The sequence below is a fragment of the Suncus etruscus genome, chromosome 3, assembly GCF_024139225.1.
Source record: "Suncus etruscus isolate mSunEtr1 chromosome 3, mSunEtr1.pri.cur, whole genome shotgun sequence".
Lineage (NCBI taxonomy): Eukaryota > Metazoa > Chordata > Mammalia > Eulipotyphla > Soricidae > Suncus > Suncus etruscus.
Genome location: NC_064850.1, coordinates 147,550,989 through 147,569,200, shown reverse-complemented (window position 1 = coordinate 147,569,200; position 18,212 = coordinate 147,550,989). Strand labels below are relative to the sequence as shown.

The window sequence follows — 18,212 nt, the reverse complement described above, 5'->3', positions numbered from 1 at the left end:
CACGATGCCCATTTTCAGTTTGCTTTCAGGAAAGGACCCTAGTTGCTCAATACCTGTAAGATGACACTTTGTGGAGTAGACTCCTTTTACAGGGCTCATTATCATAGTGCTTAGTATTTTTAGACTTGAAAACTATGATTATTTTAAGAATGCTCTATGCATTCTTCTATACTAACCCAGGAAGCAGCAAAGTAGCCAGCTGCTAGCCAGGTCCCAGAGAGTGAAGTACTTCTAGCCCCATAATCTCTTGAGGCTAGAATCTCAAACTCTCATTAATAGTGATTCTAAACAGTTATTCAAGTATATGGAGCTCTCACACACCCCCAAAAATGCATGGATATTGAAAATCACTCTCTCAAGGCTGAGAAACAGTAAAATTTGTATGGGTAAAGCTTTATAATTATCTTTTCTACAGAATTTTGTCTTATCTAATAATCAGATTAACACATCAATTTTCTTAGAACATATTAATTTTTCTTAGATTATTCTAAAATTCATTTTAAATGCATTCTATATATTTCAATAGTTTAAAAATTACTATGTGAAAAAGCCATAAAAGATCTAATACTACCCCATATATATGAAAATGTGTTTTATCATGAACTCGAAATCAATCAAAAATTTGAATAAAGGACTACACCCAACTATCACTTTCCATTTTATTCCATTTGAGTCAGTGTATCTTTATTTTAAAATAACATTTTTATTATATAAAAATTTAAAAATCCAGCAAAACAAAAATACCAGATATATTTTCCTGGGATTTCATATTTGTTGATTTTTATTTTATTTGTAATCTACTTTTCAATACAATTTACAACCTTATCCCCAACTGCCATCTAATTATACCAACTGCTAAGTGACAGAAAGGTCTAGAATAAATACAGTGAAAAGAGGCAAAGCAGTTAAACTAAGTTGCATGCAACAAGTGTATGAGAATGGGGAAATGTGTCTACGAAATAAGACAAAGACTCTGGAAGTTTCTCTCAATCATCTTTGTCTTTTGCTCCATGTTTGAGGATGCGTGTGAACTCAATGTAATTGAAATTTCCCTTTTTGTCAATAGGTGCTTCTCTGTACAGCTCATCCACTTCCTCATCTGTAAACCGATCACCCATTGTGGTCAGCAGTTCTCTGAGGTAATCTTCTTGGATGGTGCCTGGGAGGCAATAGAGGGAAAAAAATCAATTGTAGGCACAGCAATGGTTCACTTCCCTAGTAGTAAAGTCTTACAATTTATTTCAGAATATTTCTATTTACATAAGCAAAATAAATTTGTAAATAAAGACAAGGTAAATGCTTCTCAATTACTTTAATTTCTTATTCATATTAAATAATTTTATTTAAATAATCTTTTGAGGGGGGCCACACCCGATGGTGCTCAGGGGTTACTTCTGACTCTGTGCTCAGAAATGAGTTCTGGCAGGCTTGGAGGACCGTATGGGATGCCAGGGATTGAACCTGGGTCCATCCCGGGTCGTCAGTGTTGTTAAGGCAAACGTCATACTGCTATGCTATCATTCCGGCCCCTAAATAAATACTCTTAATACATACTATGCTTACAAAATTATTCCGAAATGAGTTACCAGAGTAGAAAAGGTAAAGACCCTTGTATTCAAAGACTGAAAAATAGGGCGGGACACAATTTTGATCAACAACTGGAAACATTGGAGCAAATATCTCAGAAATAGGAATAGATACATAGATAATTAAACAATAGGTGAAAGCAGGAAGTAAGAAAAGTGACTAACCAGGTTTTAAATATGTTAAAAGGAGACAAGTAACTAAGAGTATAAATGCTGTGATTGCTAACTATACCTTTTGGCAACATTTAAAATCTCTGAAGTATTTTTACTGTATTAAAAATAACTTATAGGGCCCGGAGAGATAGCACAGCGGTGTTTGCCTTGCAAGCAGCCAATCCAGGACCAAAGGTAGTTGGTTTGAATCCCAGTGTCCCATATGGTCCCCCGTACCTGCCAGGAGCTATTTCTGAGCAGACAGTCAGGAGTAACCCCTGAGCACCGCTGGGGGTGGCCCAAAAAACAAACAAACAAAAAAAACCTTTAATTCTTCCTTTGGCTTTCAGGAATCTAGAAACTAAATGCAAAACTTAATAACACAAATTGCGGAGCTACTTTTTGTGGGGTGGGATCATATCTATATACTAGCCATTTTGAGATATACCACCTTATTGTAAGTAAGTTTAGTTTTATTTAACTTAACTTTTATATCTCACTAATCTTCATTTCCTATTTCATATAATGTGCACAAGACAACATAAATAAGAGTACTTACCAGTTGCTTCTTCATCAAAGCAAGCAAAGGCATTTCTAATGACATCCTCCGGATCTGTACCATTTAACTTTTCTCCAAACATTGTGAGAAACATGGTGAAATTTATGGGTCCTGGGGCCTCATTCATCATGGCATCAAGATACGCATCAGTTGGATTTTTCCCTATAAGATTTAAAAGTTTAACACTTAAGATAACTAATGTTAACAAGTAACTATTTTCTAAGATATTTTGTTAGTACCAGGAATAAAATCTGGGACTTATGCATGCAACACTTGTGCTCTCTACACTGAGTTTTGAGTTACATCATCAGATAAAATTTCCCCATTAACTTGAAAAAATATTTATTAAAAATAATCTTAAAAGAGAGTATGTTAATAATATCCAAAAGCACTAGAGAAAAAGAACTGACCCATGGTTTAGGAAATGTGCCATAAAACTCAGTTAGGACAGAGATGGGACCACTAGTTGTTGGAAATGATCATTCTGGACAAAAACTGAAGTGATACGCCTTCAGTAACAATATTGCTAACAGTGTCTAAAGAAAAAGGAAAAGTGAGGGAGGAGAAAATTATCTGCCACAGATGCAGAATATGGTACGGCAAGAGGGAAGACAGGAGGAAAACTAGGCACACTAGTGGCAGGAAAGGTACATTGGAAAAATGTATAATTGAAAATGATGAATAACTCTGTAACTGTATCTCATTAAGATTCAATTAAAAATTCATGACCAAGGGGCCAGAGAGCTAGCACAGCGAGTGCCTTGCACACGGCTGACCCAGGACAGACCCAGGTTCAATTCTTTGCATCCCATATGGTCCCCTAAGCCTTCCAGGATCGATTTCTGAGCACAGACCCAGGAGTAACCTGAGCCCTGCTGGGTGTGGCCCCCAAAAAACACAAAAATTTCATGACCAAATCAAAGAACAATTTTTAACAATTAAAAAACATCTTTGATACATCATAAGATACATTTGGAACTTCAGTGGCATATTTTTCACTTTGTTGATAACTTTTTGCAGCTTTTAATTATTATTCATCAAAGCTCTTGAAACTATGAGCCATATAACTTCATATATTTTAAAAGCTGATGACATTTCATATCTATTATATTAGTAAGAATTTTAACACCAGCTATTCAAATGGCTAAATCTTCATTTTATGATAAACTTGCTCATTGTATGCCTTAAAACTGTCACTAGAGCTATGATACCTCAACAAAAAATTATTAAAAGAGGCAGTCTACATAAAAATAAATCAATTAAAAAAGTTACTGTGCCTTGGGGCCAGAGCAGTTGCCCACTTGCCTTGCACAGGGCTGACCTAGGATGGACAGAGGCTAGTTCCCCCAGTCCCATATGGTCCCTCAAACCAGGAGCATTTCTGAGCACATAGCCAGGAGTAATCCCTGAGCATCATGGGTGTGACAAAAAAACAAACAAAAAAGTTACTGGGCCAAAGAAATAGCTCAGTGCAATGGAGTTCAAGTTCTGTATGCAGGGCTCCAGATTCAATCCATAGAACCTGAAGTCTTCCAACGTAAGCATTGAGTTATGAGCCAAAAAAATCTTTCTTTTTGAATTTTATTTATAATTGGTTATCCCAGTTCAGATTATTAAACTGATTTAAAAATAAAAATGCATCTGGAATTACATTATAAAAAATTTACTGCCAGATATAATCCAAGCACTTTTTTGTTTACTCACGGTACAGCACTACAATTTTATTTAGGATTGTATCTATTGAGAAATCTTAATCTCAGCTTCAATCAAGAACACTTCTCACTCTTCTAATATAATTAATGAGGACAATCCTCTGATCCTTCTCTTAGAGGTGGGAGAAGCTGTCAGGTAATAACGGCCACACAGGCTAGGAATAACAGAGTTTCTGTCGTTCCTCTCCCCCCCACCCCCCAGACATGTGTGAGACCCAGTGTGGGGGAAAGGAGCAGTGAACTAGGAGTTTGAAATGGGAGGTTGAATCATAGTTCTGCCACTATGTGACCTGGAGAATGTACTCAGGATTTACCCTTTTTTTGTTATAAATAATTTTTACTTTGACCAAAATGGATTATAAATCATTCACAATAGTATTTTAAGTTCATAGTGACACTGAGTCAGGGGCATTTTTTCCACCAACTATGTTGTACTCCCTCCACCCGTTCCCAGCATGCATCCCGTATAGCCCCTCCTTTGCCCCCTGGGCTGCTAATATAAGTGGTCCCTTCTGTGTCTAGCTTGTTATAGATTGGGTATCGATTCTGTTGTAGTTGGCTTTGGATTTGGTGTTTAAGTCTGATCATTTTTTATTTCTACTCAATGTTCATACGACTGTTTGGTCTTGGTGTCCGCCATTATTTCCCCCTCAATTTGTGAGGCAGAACAAGATGATTCAAGTTATGTGGTTCTGTTTGAAGGTAAGAAAAAAAGAAAAAAGAAAAAAGGGAGGGGAGGCAAACATTCAAACAAGCAAAAAACGGGAGGAATCCTTCTAGACTATAAAAATCAGTTTAAGAAAGGGAAAAAGGAAGAAAAACATAATAATAATAATAATAATAATTAATAATAATACAAAAAAATATTGACGTTTTTTGAGGGGGGAGTTGAGGCCACATACCCAGTGGTACTCAAGAGTACCATAAGGGATGCCAGGGATGAACCTGGGTTGGCAGTGTGCAAGGCAAATGCCCTACCCACTGTGTACCTATCATTTATCTGACCCTATCATTTACCATCATAATCTGTAAAATAAACTAGTTAAATTTGGTAATAAAAGTTCAAAGGAAAGCACATCTGCAAGTTAAATTTTTTTTTTTTATCTAGGAAGTCTCTCATTATTATAATGAACTAAGTGCTAGTGATAGTTAAATCCAGAATTATGTTTCACATTTAGGCTTTAATCCTGGGAATTTAGCCAAAATGCAAACCAAGTTGGTAACTGTTTTAATGCATTTTAATCCCACTCACTGCATCACTGAACAAAATTATCAATACAAAAATAAGCCAGAATTAATTATATTTCATTGAATAAATAAAATCTAGAAAGATCTGCTTTTTCACTTTCCTTTATTTGAAGAATTCTATCTAATAGTGTGCAAGGTGCTATTCCTGGCTTTCTCAGGAGTATCCCCTGGACCATTACAGCAGGGGCCTCAACCAGGGTCAGTATATTACCCCCTGTATTATGTCTCTAGTCCCTATACTTTCATACTAAACCTGATTTTCCCCTCCCCTCCCCCTCCCCTCTAAACCTGATTTTCTTGCAGCACTTTTATTTAGAAAAAGTGTAAACTAAATGTGTTAGAAAAATACAAATACAAAAAAGACATTAGAATACAGGGGATATGGACAATTCAATTTATGACTAGGTTCTCTCCCCAGCAAAATACACACACAAGTAGTTAGAATAAACTGGGTTAGGTTTAACACCTATGGGCTCATTCAGATGCACAAAATGATGTGCTGATTTGAAACCATAACACTTAACAAGGCACAATTTTCTTCAAAACAGAAGTTATCTTCTTAATCAGTTCATCAGTCTATTACTCATTCAGTAAAGATCAATTACATGATAGCCATGAGTATTCATTCTTTAGAACATAATCAAGATACCCTAGGAACACAAAAATACAATACAAAAATCCCTTCCTTACACCTATATTCACTGCAGCACTATTTACCATAGCAAGAATCTGGAAACAACCAAGATGCCCTTCAACAGACGAATGGCTAAAGAAACTGTGGTACATATACACAATGGAATATTATGCAGCTCTCAGGAGAGATGAAGTCATGAAATTCTCCTATACATGGATGTACATGGAATCTATTATGCTGAGTGAAATAAGTCAGAGAGAGAGAGAAAGACGCAGAATGGTCTCACTCCTCTATGGGTTGTAAGAAAAATGACAAACATTCTTGCAATAATAACTTTCAGACACAAAAGAGAAAAGAGCTGGAAGTTCCAGCTCACCTCATGAAGCTCACCACAAACAGGGATGAATTTAGTTAGAGAAATAACTACATTTTGAACTATCCTAATAATGAAAATGTACAAGGGAAATAGAAAGCCTGTCTAGAGTACAGCGGGGGTTGGGTGGGGAGGAGGGAGATTTGGGACATTGGTGATGGGAATGTTGCACTGGTGATGGGTGGTGTTCTTTACATGACTGAAACCCAAACACAATCATGTATGTAATAAAGTTGTTTAAATTAAAAAAAAAAAAAACAATCAAGAAGCTTCATATTCCCCAATTTGAGCTTTCTTTAGCAGTAATAAGCTCAAAATATACTTACTTAGGGCAAGAGAGAGCGCTCAACAGGCTGGAGCACACGCAGGTTCCCCAAGAAATGAGTCCCTGAGCTTGAAGCTGGGAGAAGTCCCTGGTGTGGGGCCCAAAACAAAAACCAAAAAAAAAAAAAAAAAAAGTAGCTATTTTGAGTATAAAAATCATTGGGATACAACCTACTTATAGACAACATACTAGACGAATTTATTCTCATTCTATATAAAAGAAATGTTGAGGGTGGGGTTGTAGCTCACATGGTTATCCATGTCTTAAATGTAAGTTCTTAAATTCAATCCTGGCCATATGATACCTCCAGTACTATAACTGAAGTAGCCCCCAGAGTGTTTGGAGGAAAAAATGTTGCAAAACATAATAGCTGAATGACTTGGTGAATCCTGATATGACTGTATTCATGTTCACTATACTGTCCTTTCAACTCTTTTGTAGATTTATAATTCAAAATGTTAGGAGAAAAAGGAGGAACTAAAGCAAACTAATCACGTTGTACTTATTGAAATGAAAAAAGTAGAAAGCTCTCAGCCCATGGCCCCTTGACTTGCCCTTTCTGCCCAACAGGCAAGCACAAGATCATTCTAAAGTAATGGCTAACTGTATGCCAATTCCTAACCTACCCACTTCTTCGCCCAGGCTTGAGTCTACCCAAAACTCATGTTTACCATTTCTTATCCTTCCAACCGTAAAATCAATGCTGATTGGAGGCAGAACACGGGGATCTTCCATTACCTTCTTAAAAAAAAAAAATCCATACAAGAAATAACAAAATAACAAGAGGGTAGTTTGTTTTAAATATTGTATCTTAATACTTTCTTTCCTTTAATTAAAACTATCCTTAATCTTATCATTAGCTATGCTATATTATTAAGTTGTGCTTATTCTGTATGAAATTCTGGTAGTCTGTAATCAAGCCATCCTTTAGATAGATTTTCATCAGACTTATAATATTTAGCTAATGGGAATAGAATCCTGGGTGGCCACAGTGCCAGCCAAGACCTTTTCCCACACCTGGACATTTCACAATAGGCTTTTGATGTAAAGAGAAGAGAAAATATATGCATTTTACACTAAAAAACAATTCATAAAATTGTTATTTGCATTTATAAATCTACCTAGTGAAGCAAGCATATCATGCAAATCTTCTTTGTCAATGAAACCATCTCTGTTCTGATCAATCATGTTGAAGGCCTCTTTGAACTCCTGAATCTGTGACTGGTCAAACATGGCAAATACATTGGATGTTGCACGTTGAGGGCGCTTCTTGGTGGTCTTGGTCTTTGCTTTTTTGCTTGACATGGTGGCTGTTTTAAGTCTAGAGTTAAGAAGGGAAAAGCATAAAACATACAGGAAAAAAATAAACATTTTTAAATAGGGAAAAAATCCTTAGAAATACTTTATCTGGATAGAAATACAGATTTAAACTTATTTTAGGTTTTTGAGCCACACCTACCCAGTGTGCTAAGAGTTTACTCCTGGTTATGTACTTAGGGATCACTCCTGGCAGTGCACAGGTGACTATAAGTGGCATCTGGGATCAAACCTGGGTCAGTCATGTGCAAAGCAAATGCTTTACCCACTGTACAATGTCTTTGGTCCCTTAAATTTTATTTACCATGCAATAATGCCTGGGTAAATTACAAATTTTGAAAAACAAAAAGTAATAATCTTCCAATTTGGGATCAGAGAGATAGCATGAAGGTAAGGCGTTTGCCTTGCATGCTGAAGGACGGTGGTTCGAGTCGCAGCATCCCATATGATCCCCCCTCCCCCAAGCCTGCCAGGAGCGATTTCTGAGTGTTGAGCCAGAAGTAACCCCTGAGTGCTGCCAGGTGTGACCCCCCCCCCCAAAATCTTCCAATTTAAAAAAACAATTTTTATTCACTTTCTTGGGCTTTTTACCACTTCTGGCTGTGCTGTGTTTACTTCTGGTTTTCTGCTCAGGAGCCTGAACCCAGGATATTAGCATGCAAAGCATGCATCTTACTCAATGTACTTTTTACAGATCTAAATATTGTCTTTGTTTTTTTTTTGTTTTTTTTTTTTGTTAAGAGCAACAGGAGGGTGTGCTCAGGAATTACTCTTGGCTCTGTAATTAGGTTCACACCTGATTTGATGGTGCTTGTAGGCCCATGTGTGATGCCAGGGATAAAACCGGAGTTGGCATGTCCAAAGTAAACATTGTACCTGCTGTATACCTATTACTCTGGCCCCTAAAATCTATTTTTGTTCCATGAAAACTAATCTTAAAACATGTAACAATAACTCCAAAGTTGACAGTAACTTTTACAAGAATTAATCCATTTAACCTTCACAAGCATATCATAACTATTTTACTGGTAATATTGTATAGGCTGAACCTTTTTTGGGAGGGTTATCTACAATTATCTTTGGTGAGAGTTACATGAGGAATTATTCAGTGTCTAGAAAACTTACTCATGTGTGTTCAAAAGACATTTTTTTTTTTTTTTGGGTTTTGGGCCCCACCCGGCGGTGCTCAGGGGTTACTCCTGGCTGTCTGCTCAGAAATAGCTCCTGGCAGGCACGGGGGATCATATGGGACACTGGGATTCGAACCAACCACCTTTCGTCCTGGATCGGCTGCTTGCAAGGCAAACACTGCTGTGCTATCTCTCCAAGCCCCAAAAGACATTTTTTAAAGATGATCAAACCTATCTTTTACAAGCCTACCTTTTAATCCTTCACTCTCCTTTTTTCTTGAAAACTTGGAATGCCTAATATTCAATTGGCTTCATTTCCTATCTTCTCAATCAATTCTCAATTATCTAGCTTTTGCAATATTAGGTCACATATGGTTGACTATTGCACTGGAGATGAGGTACTTATTAAAGGCAGCATTCACTTAAATGTTAAAAGAAGGAATGGTTTTCAGTTTGTTTTTTTTTTTTTATCTTAAGTTTATAATAATGTAAGTAACTACAAAACAAAAATACTATTGCCAGACAGGGGTTGCGGCTCAAGTGGTAAACACTATGTAGGGCCCTGTATTTGATATCTGACATTGTTTGGCACTCAAGCACTGCTGTATTTGGCCCCTGCAATAAAAAATACTATTTTCTTTGAAAGTTAGAAAATTCTGAATTCAAGTTTATCAACTCCATATTACTAGCCACACATAATCTTGAAAACTTAAAGCAAAAGTTGTATCCAATTTTATTCAGACTTCACAGTACACGGGTGATTAGTACAGAATCTCACTACAGAATCTTACAATAAATTAGTAAATATTACCTAAAGAAACATTAGGCTTTTGTCCTTGGCCTGGGAAGTACCGATAATATCTTTTCTTGTAATTGTTTTATCCAACATTTGAAGTCTTGGATCACACCATATATAAGAAAGTGATTTATCCAAATGCTTTGAGTCATATCAAGGAGAGTGAAGTCATTCATTGTGTGGGTCATTAGAGGGTATCTTTTTAATAAAGCCCAATAAAAATTAAGGGATAGCTATGAATTGAGAGTTTCCCTGGCTAGCAAAAATGCAGATATTTTTCACACTTCTTGCCAAGAAGAGTCAACACCATCTGATTTTCCTACACTTGGAACCCTTTTTGGACTCTGCTACCCATGTTTCTTCCCTTCGTTGATTTTAATTTTGATCCCTTCACTGAAATAAACCAAAACCATAGTTTGAGCAGCTTTCAGTGAGTTTTGACTGATAACTGAAGAAGAGCTAAAAACAGTACAGCAGGTAAGGTGCTTCTATCTGATCCTGAGCACTGTATGTGATTCCAGAACTGGATGCATGCAAGGAAAACACTCTACAAATTTATCAGAGCAAAGAGCCTGTTATGCATAGAAAAGCCACTAGATGGTGAGGCAATTTTGACTCCCCACCCCCTACCAAAGGAAAAAAGTTTGGTATAAGAAAATCAAGAGCAAATCACTGTTGGTACTTAAAAAATGTTACAGAGAAAATACAAGCTCAACAGAACACAATAAAAAGCCAAGCATGGGGCAGGAGCAATAGTATTGTACATGGCCAACCTAAGTTCGATCCCTGGTATCCCATAAAGATCCCTGTACCAGCCATAAGTAATTCCTGAGTGTAGAGCCAAGAGAAAAGAAACTTGAGACTCACTGGGTGTGCCACTCTCTTATCCCCAATTAAAAACAAAGTACTGGGCTGGGGCTGGTGTCCAGAGGTAAAACAGTTGCCTTACATTTGTCACACCTTTAGTTTGATCCCTGGTACCACACACACAAAGTTCATCTGAGTTCAGAGACAGGAATAAACCTGAGAGCCACTGGATATGGCCCAAAAATCAAACAACAAAACATCAATCTTCCTTTTATACTTCTGAGCTACTTGGTTTAGAAATATGAGATTTAAAATAAGAGAAAAATCATAAGGAGGCCAAAGAGACAGTACAGGGGTTATGGCACTTGCTTTGCATGAGGCCAACCTTGATTCAATCACTGACATAACAAAAATAATCATTTTTAGTTGAAAATTAAAGGCTGAATGTGTTATGAGTGACATGAAGACTACTTATGAAAGATTATCAAAAAGGCACTATAAATAAGACTAAGACTTTTTTTTTTTTTTTTGGTTTTTGGGCCACACCCGGCGGTGCTCAGGGGTTACTCCTGGCTGTCTGCTCAGAAATAGCTCCTGGCAGGCACGGGGGACCATATGGGACACCGGGATTCGAACCAACCACCTTTGGTCCTGGATCGGCTGCTTGCAAGGCAAACGCCGCTGTGCTATCTCTCCGGGCCCGACTAAGACTTATTATGTAATGATTTAGCTGTCTATAGCCGAGCTTCTTATTAGTAAGTCATGAAGACGGCAAAGCTACATAAAATCTTAGAAAAAAATTAATAAATTTACGATCTATTCATATATACAGATCACATAACAATTCTTAGGCAAAAGGGGTAGTAGAAAAACTTTAAGAATTCCTTGTTGACAGATACTCAGCCCTTCTGTTAAAGGCAAGAAAACTATTGTAAATTTGTCTATTTTTAGGCAGACAGGAAAGGACCAGTTAAGATCAAGTCTCCAACTTTAGGAGGGACCCTGAGTCAGAATTATACATCTAGGCTATCCTAGAATTTCTGGTTCTCAGAAACTTTAGGACAGCTGGTGACATAGGAATGTAAAACTAATAAACTTGCTGTATTTTCCAAGTCTTATTAATAACCAAATAAATATCTGTATTGTTTTGGGGCCACATCTGCCACTGCCTGAACCATGAGGTTCTATGATTAAACCTGTGTTGGCTGTATATAACAGACTGTACTATGCCCCAGCTCCTGTATTTCACTATTATAACCACAGATTTTAAGAGATCAAGGAGCTTCAGTCTAGTTTATATCAAATAAGAAATCTTCTCACTGGTTATATGGGGGTCTATCTTTTTAAGAGGTAGGGCTTTTGGCCACACCCAGCAGTCAGCATGATTGCTCAAGTTACTTTTAACTGTGCTGGGATTGTTCCTGCTATGGTCAGGGGACAAGGCAGTGCTAGGACAGAACCTGGGCCCTCTGCAAGAAAAGCAAGCAGTTCCAGCCCACTGAATGAGCTCTCAGGTTCTTCTGTGGATTCCTCTTGTCATACTTCATCACAAAGTTATCATACCTTGTTTTATCATTTTGACTTTTGAGCCACACACAGCAGTGCTTAGGGATCTTACCTAGCAGGGCTTGGGAATCACCTTGAGTACCCAGGATCAATTCTGGTCAGAAACATGAAAGGCAAGCACTCAACCAGCTGTACTATCACTCTAGCTCCAACATCTTGTTTGAAAGTAATTAACAATTTTTTTGTTTTTGTGTTTTTTTAAAGCCTCACAGGAGCTGGAATAATACAGGGATTAAGGTGCTGTCTCTACTTATATCTGATGGCAGTGTGATACCAATACCAAAAAAGCCTTGCATAATGGTCACACCAGCCGTTTTTGCAAAAATAAAAGAATCTGCAATGATTATGCGATGAAATTGCTAACTGCAATAGTCCTATGCTGGTTTTCAAATTCTCACTTCCTAATTAGATTTTCCTTCAAAATACTGGTCTTTAAATGACTGTGCTTTTTCTTATAACTGTTAAAAAATAGTGACAAAGTAACCACTGGCAAATGAGGCAATTGCGGAAAGAGGAGGTGATATAGGCAAAGAAAAGACAAAGAAATCAAATATTAGTCAAATTAATGTAAAGTGGTAGTAGTTACTCCAGCAGGAGGATGTTTAGCAACCTAATTCGTGAGCTGGGGCATTAAGGTAAGGTTTTGCAGATGATGGAGCTTTGACAGTACATCTGGGTTTATAAATTTTGCCACTGGCCCATAATATACTGAATAAAGGTAGCAAAAATTCTCTGCCACACAACAGGGATGGCTCACTAGGAGTGCAAGCAATGCCACAACAGAGAACAGAACAAAGAACAAATAAGAACAAAAAATAAAGATTCCAATCAAATGTGTTTGCCTTGTAAGCAGCACACTGGTGTTTGATATCCAGCATCCCACAACTCTCCAAGCACCATCAGAAGTAACCTCACCTGGGGCTCGGTCGTCCAGTACAGGCAGCTTTCTGAAAACATTAATGAGGAACTGAGTCACCACAGAGCATGAACAAATAACACCGTGAGGAATTGATGGGTGCAGGTGGCAAGGCTAGAGAAAGATCATGCGAACTTCCTATGTCCGAGGATCTAGAGCAAGAACAATGACCTCACACCCCCCTAGGATTCCCCACTTTGTAAAAGGAGGGTTCCCCAAGATAATCCATAAAGTGCTTTCCGATTTAAAATAAAACCCTGCCCTGCGGTTCCTTTTCTTACCAAAGGAATTCTACAAATCCAGCTTAAACAAAAGCTGCACAAAGAATTCTCTTAACAGCCCTTTTTCTCTGGTGAGTCCAAAGGGCTCCCCCTAACGCGGCTCATGTTTTGTTTCTCCTGAAGGTCTCACGTTCCCACTTCAAGCTCCCACCTTGCTACACACCCGCGCATCTTCTTCCACCACCGACTCATTCATTCATTACAGAACGTTTTCACTCTCGAGGGCTTTCCTCCGAGCTTCTTTCACGCGACCCCTCAACCCCATCCATCTCTTGGGAGCTTTTAGGCTCTTGCAAATCACTTCCTTTCACGGACTGATTGAGCCAGCAACGCTCAAGTTCTTCCGTGGCGTCAATGATTTTGAGCACCCATTCTGAAATTTCTGTTTTTAGTCCTGTGGGTATCCCCTCCCCCCAACTTATTTATCCCACCTGAATGATCAGAACTGCCCATACCTGGAATGGGCAGGTAGAGGAGTCTGCATGGGGGAGAAGAGAGGAGATAAGAAGGAGAGTTAAGAGAGAAGTGTAGGAGAGGCATCATCATCAGAGATACAGCATCAGATTCAGAATCAGCAATTGAGCATCATCAAAGAAGCAGCAACAGTAGCATCAGCAAAGGAAGTTAGTCAGCCTGGAAGCCAGTTCGGAAGCCTGGAAAAAGCAGCTGAAAGGGAGACGGAGGCCGAGAGCCCAGTAGTAGAGAAATAGCTGCTAGGGAAAGGTTTGATATAAGAGGCCATATGAGGAGGCGTGCACGGCGGTAGGGACTGTGAAATCAAGCTGGCAGACTCCTGGAACTTCATCCGACTGCTTTGTGAATCTCTCCGCCCTCACCCTGCAACCTTCAGACCTGTCAGATCATAGGGGGTGAGCCGGGTGGAGCCCAGAAAGGCCTCACCATTCCCCACACCAACATTAGGCCAATTGAATTTATATTCAGACAGCAAGTCCTTTTCGTCAAAGGAAACGAATAATAAAAGAAAAAGATGCAAAGCAGGGTGCGCGATCACCACCGTTTCTATAGAGATCGTGCCCCCCTTTGAGCCCGAATCGAGCATGCATTCATGCAGAACATTCACTCTGGAGCCGGTGCTCTCAGCATGACGCCTAGGGACACAGCCAAGCAAGCCACCAGGCGCGGCACCTCCAAGAGCCTGCAGGAGCGGCGCCCCACGCCCTAAGGCGCGGCCAAGGTCCCAGGTGAGGTGAAGTCATCAGGGCGGGGCGGGTGGGGCGCCCCCTTTTGCAAAAGCCAGAGGTTCTCCAGGCCCGGCTTCCGGTGCCCCTGGCGCTTCCCAGCCCCTCGATCGGGAAGCTCCACAGGGCGGCCCAACCCTTCGCGTCCCGACCGTCCGTCCCCCTTCCCGAGGCCGGCTTCGGGGACCTGGGGGACGGCGGGCGCGAGGAGGCCCAAGGTGGTCCCACAGGGGTGCCGCGCGCAGAAGGAGCCTCACTCACCGCCGCGAGGCGCCAGAAGCCGGGCTCAATTAAGCGAATGAGACGCGGCCGCTGCACGGGCAGAACGAGCCGAACGAGACGGAGGGAGGAAGGTCGCTTCCGGCGGTCGCGGCTCCGCGCGGCACTTCCGGCCTGGACCGGAAGTCGCAGCAGGATCCAAAGGCCTCGCGGGGGCGGGAGGGATGTGGCTCCGCCTCCAGCCGAGTCCTCCGAGCCCGCCGAGACTGCCGAGCCGAAGCTGGTACGAAAGGTAGCACGGACTTACTGGGGTTCTCTCTCTCTCTCTCTCTTTCTCTCTCTCTCTCCCTCCCCCTCCAGGGGGTGCCGCTGTAGCCGACCCTCACGCCACCCCCGTGACTCGCGAGCGCCTTCCCGAGGCCCTTCCGCGTATGGAATGCGACCCTGGTCGGAGGCGCTCCAGGGACCGGAAGTCGCCCTCCCGGGCTACCGGAAGCGCGGGGCCCGCGCACTTTCAGACCGGAAGTTGGGTTATAAAACCTACAACCCCCCAAAAAAGGGCCGGAGAGATAACATGGAGGTAAGGCGTTTGCCTTGCGTGCAGGAGGGTGGTTCGAATCCCGGCATCCCAAGATAGCCCCCCGAGCCTGCCAGGAGCGATTTCTGAGTGCAAAGCCAGGAGTAACCCCTGAGCGCTGCCGGGTGTGGCCCAAAAACCAAAATAATAATAATAATAATAATAATAATAAAACCTAGTCTTTTAAGGTTTCAGGCGGTGTCAGCCAGAAGCTGGAAGAGGCAGCGGCCCAGGGGGGGCGTTCGTCCCTTTTTTGAGTCACCAGGCAGTTTCATCCCAAGCTATGCTTTCTTGTGGGTCCTTATAAAAACGAGTTCTCCACAGAGGCACCGCACTAGTGTTCTTGGTTAGAATCAAGAAAATGGCTCGACTACATTGCACTTTTGTGGTCTTCCTTGTCTGTCACTTTCACTGTAGTATACCTGGAAATAAGGGGTGGGGAGGAGTCCGTCAGTTTGATAGCCCTTTTATTGGGCACCTGAGTTTTTATTTCTTCAATAAGCGGTGGTGAAATAGTGAGGGCAAGGCACCAACTTCCAGCCCCTTGAGTGATCTCCCAGAACCTATAGCAATGTTTCTCTTACGAGGAAAATCTTTAGGGGGGGGGCGTGGGGTTTCGGGGTTATTGGGCAGTTTCCTTTCATGAGGCCATCCCAGACTTAAATCCCACGGACCACATTGGGTCCCCTAAGCTCCACAACAGATGTGATCCCAGAGTGCATAGCCAGAAGCACTGAGTATCACCGGATGTTGCCCCAAATTTAAAAAACAAATTTTTTTTTCTCAGCTGCAATCTGCCATTTGGTCCAATGGCCTAAATAATCCTAGGTGGTAACTAAGATTTAAAAAATGTTACATCTTTGTAAGGCACTGTTCCAAGTAGAGTCTATTACTTTCCCGCACTGGTCACCTTAAAAGTAAACTCAAAGCTGAGACACCCTGACTATACTATGACTTTTATCTCCTTTAAATGTCCTCACTTTTCTTTTGAACACAGGTTCCTCTAACCTCTAACCACATTTAATGTAAAAGTTAATTCCTCAGTTTTATCAGACGTGATTAAAAGCTGTATGTGATCAGTTCTCTGGGCAGCACAGAAAACATTTCCATCAATAAAATTTTAAAGTATATCATTCACCAGATTAAAAAGAAAAACTTATTAATAAAGCAGAGTATTTGGTTATCTAGTTCCCAGAAAATATTATGTCACCTCCATATCAAACATAATTAGTCATTAGAGTGGCTTTAAAATATATATTTATATATTACATAAAGTATATTAATATATAAATATATACATATTATATGATCTATAATAATATATATTTAATGTTGACAATGAAGCAATTTCATTTCTACCATTGGTGTTGGGATTTGATTGTTTCCCTGAAATAGGATTAGGCCAAGTAAGAATAGGAACTCCCCCACTTTAGCTTTTTTTTTTTTTTAAGCAAAAACACAAGTTTTGTTTAAGCAAAGATATTTGCCAATAAAAAGCTCAAACATCTCCCCCAATAGTGGATTCATATAATGAAAAGATGAGTTGAAATGAACAAAAGATAGAGTTGAACCCTTGTAAAAGTTCTGAAGAAACCAACCTAATGAAGCAACATCCTCTCTTGTTTATGATTACATTAAGAGGGCAAGACCAACCTCATTATAATCTTCCCCTGACTATATCATGTTTAAGGATCTAGCTCACTTATCCTGTTTACTACAAAGACTTGCTGTCCTCTGGCATTCAGGAATTGTTTATTGAATGAAGTAATAGCTTTGTCCAAGGACAGCCTTGTTAATAATATAAAAATTAAGATTCCTAAAGAAATTGTCAGTTAACTTTGGACTATCACTATTTTTAACTAACTTTCCCTCCAAATTTCAGGAGTTTCCTTTCTATAAACTCTAATATACAAGACACTGATGGAATTTTGCAAGAATAAAATACCTAATCAAGAAATGAAGAGGAAAAAATGAACAGACATTTCCTCAAAGAAGAAATACAGAAGGGGCCGGAGAGATAGCATGGAGGTAAGGCGTTTGCCTTTCATGCAGAAGGTCATTGGTTCAAATCCCTGCATCTCATATGGTCTTCCGAGCCTGCCAGGAGCAATTTCTGAGCATAGAGCCAGGAGTAACCTCTGAGTGCTGCCGGGTATGACCCAAACCCCCCCCCCCCCCAAAAAAGAAGAAGAATAAGAAGAACTACAGATGAACAATAAAATGCTTCACATGAAGGAAATTCAAATCAAAACAATGTGGTATCACATCATACCAGAGACAGGCAAACGTTACAAAGAACAAGACCAACCAGTGCTGGTATGGATGTTGGGAGAAAAGGACTCTCATTCACTAGTGGTGGGAATACAAACTGATCCAACCTTTTTGGAAAATATGGATAGTCCTCAAAAAAACATAAACAAAAAAAAATTAGAAATAGAGCTCCCATATACCACTCTGAGGGATATACCCTAGGAACACAAAAACACAATATAAAAATGCCCTCTGCACACAAATGTTCATCACAGCACTATTTACATTAGCCAGAATTTGGAAACAACTTAGGTGCCCATCAACAAATAAACTGGTACATCTACACAATAGAATACTATGAAACCATAAGGAAAAAATGAAGTCATTAAGTTTGTTTATACATGTATGGACATGGAGGTAATTATGCTGAGTGAAATAGTCATAAGGAGAGGGATAAATATAGAATAATGTCACTCATTTGAGGGATATAAGAAAAATAAGAGACAGTTTAGTAATAACATCCAGGAGATCCTGCCCAGGGTAGATAGTGGTGAATGCAGTTAG

The 18,212-nt window shown here is 39.9% G+C and overlaps 1 protein-coding gene across 1 annotated transcript; it reads right to left on the bottom strand.

The window, feature by feature from the left end:
- Positions 1-651: 651 nt before the first annotated feature.
- On the bottom strand, positions 652-14,913 carry LOC126003803 (myosin regulatory light chain 12B). Its single transcript, XM_049770159.1, has 4 exons — positions 14,864-14,913; positions 7,712-7,911; positions 2,299-2,460; positions 652-1,159 (listed from the first exon to the last, which is right to left on the bottom strand). Exons 2-4 carry the CDS (start codon positions 7,893-7,895, stop codon positions 987-989), a joined length of 519 nt encoding a protein of 172 aa, XP_049626116.1. The 5' UTR covers positions 7,896-7,911; positions 14,864-14,913; the 3' UTR covers positions 652-986.
- Positions 14,914-18,212: the final 3,299 nt, after the last annotated feature.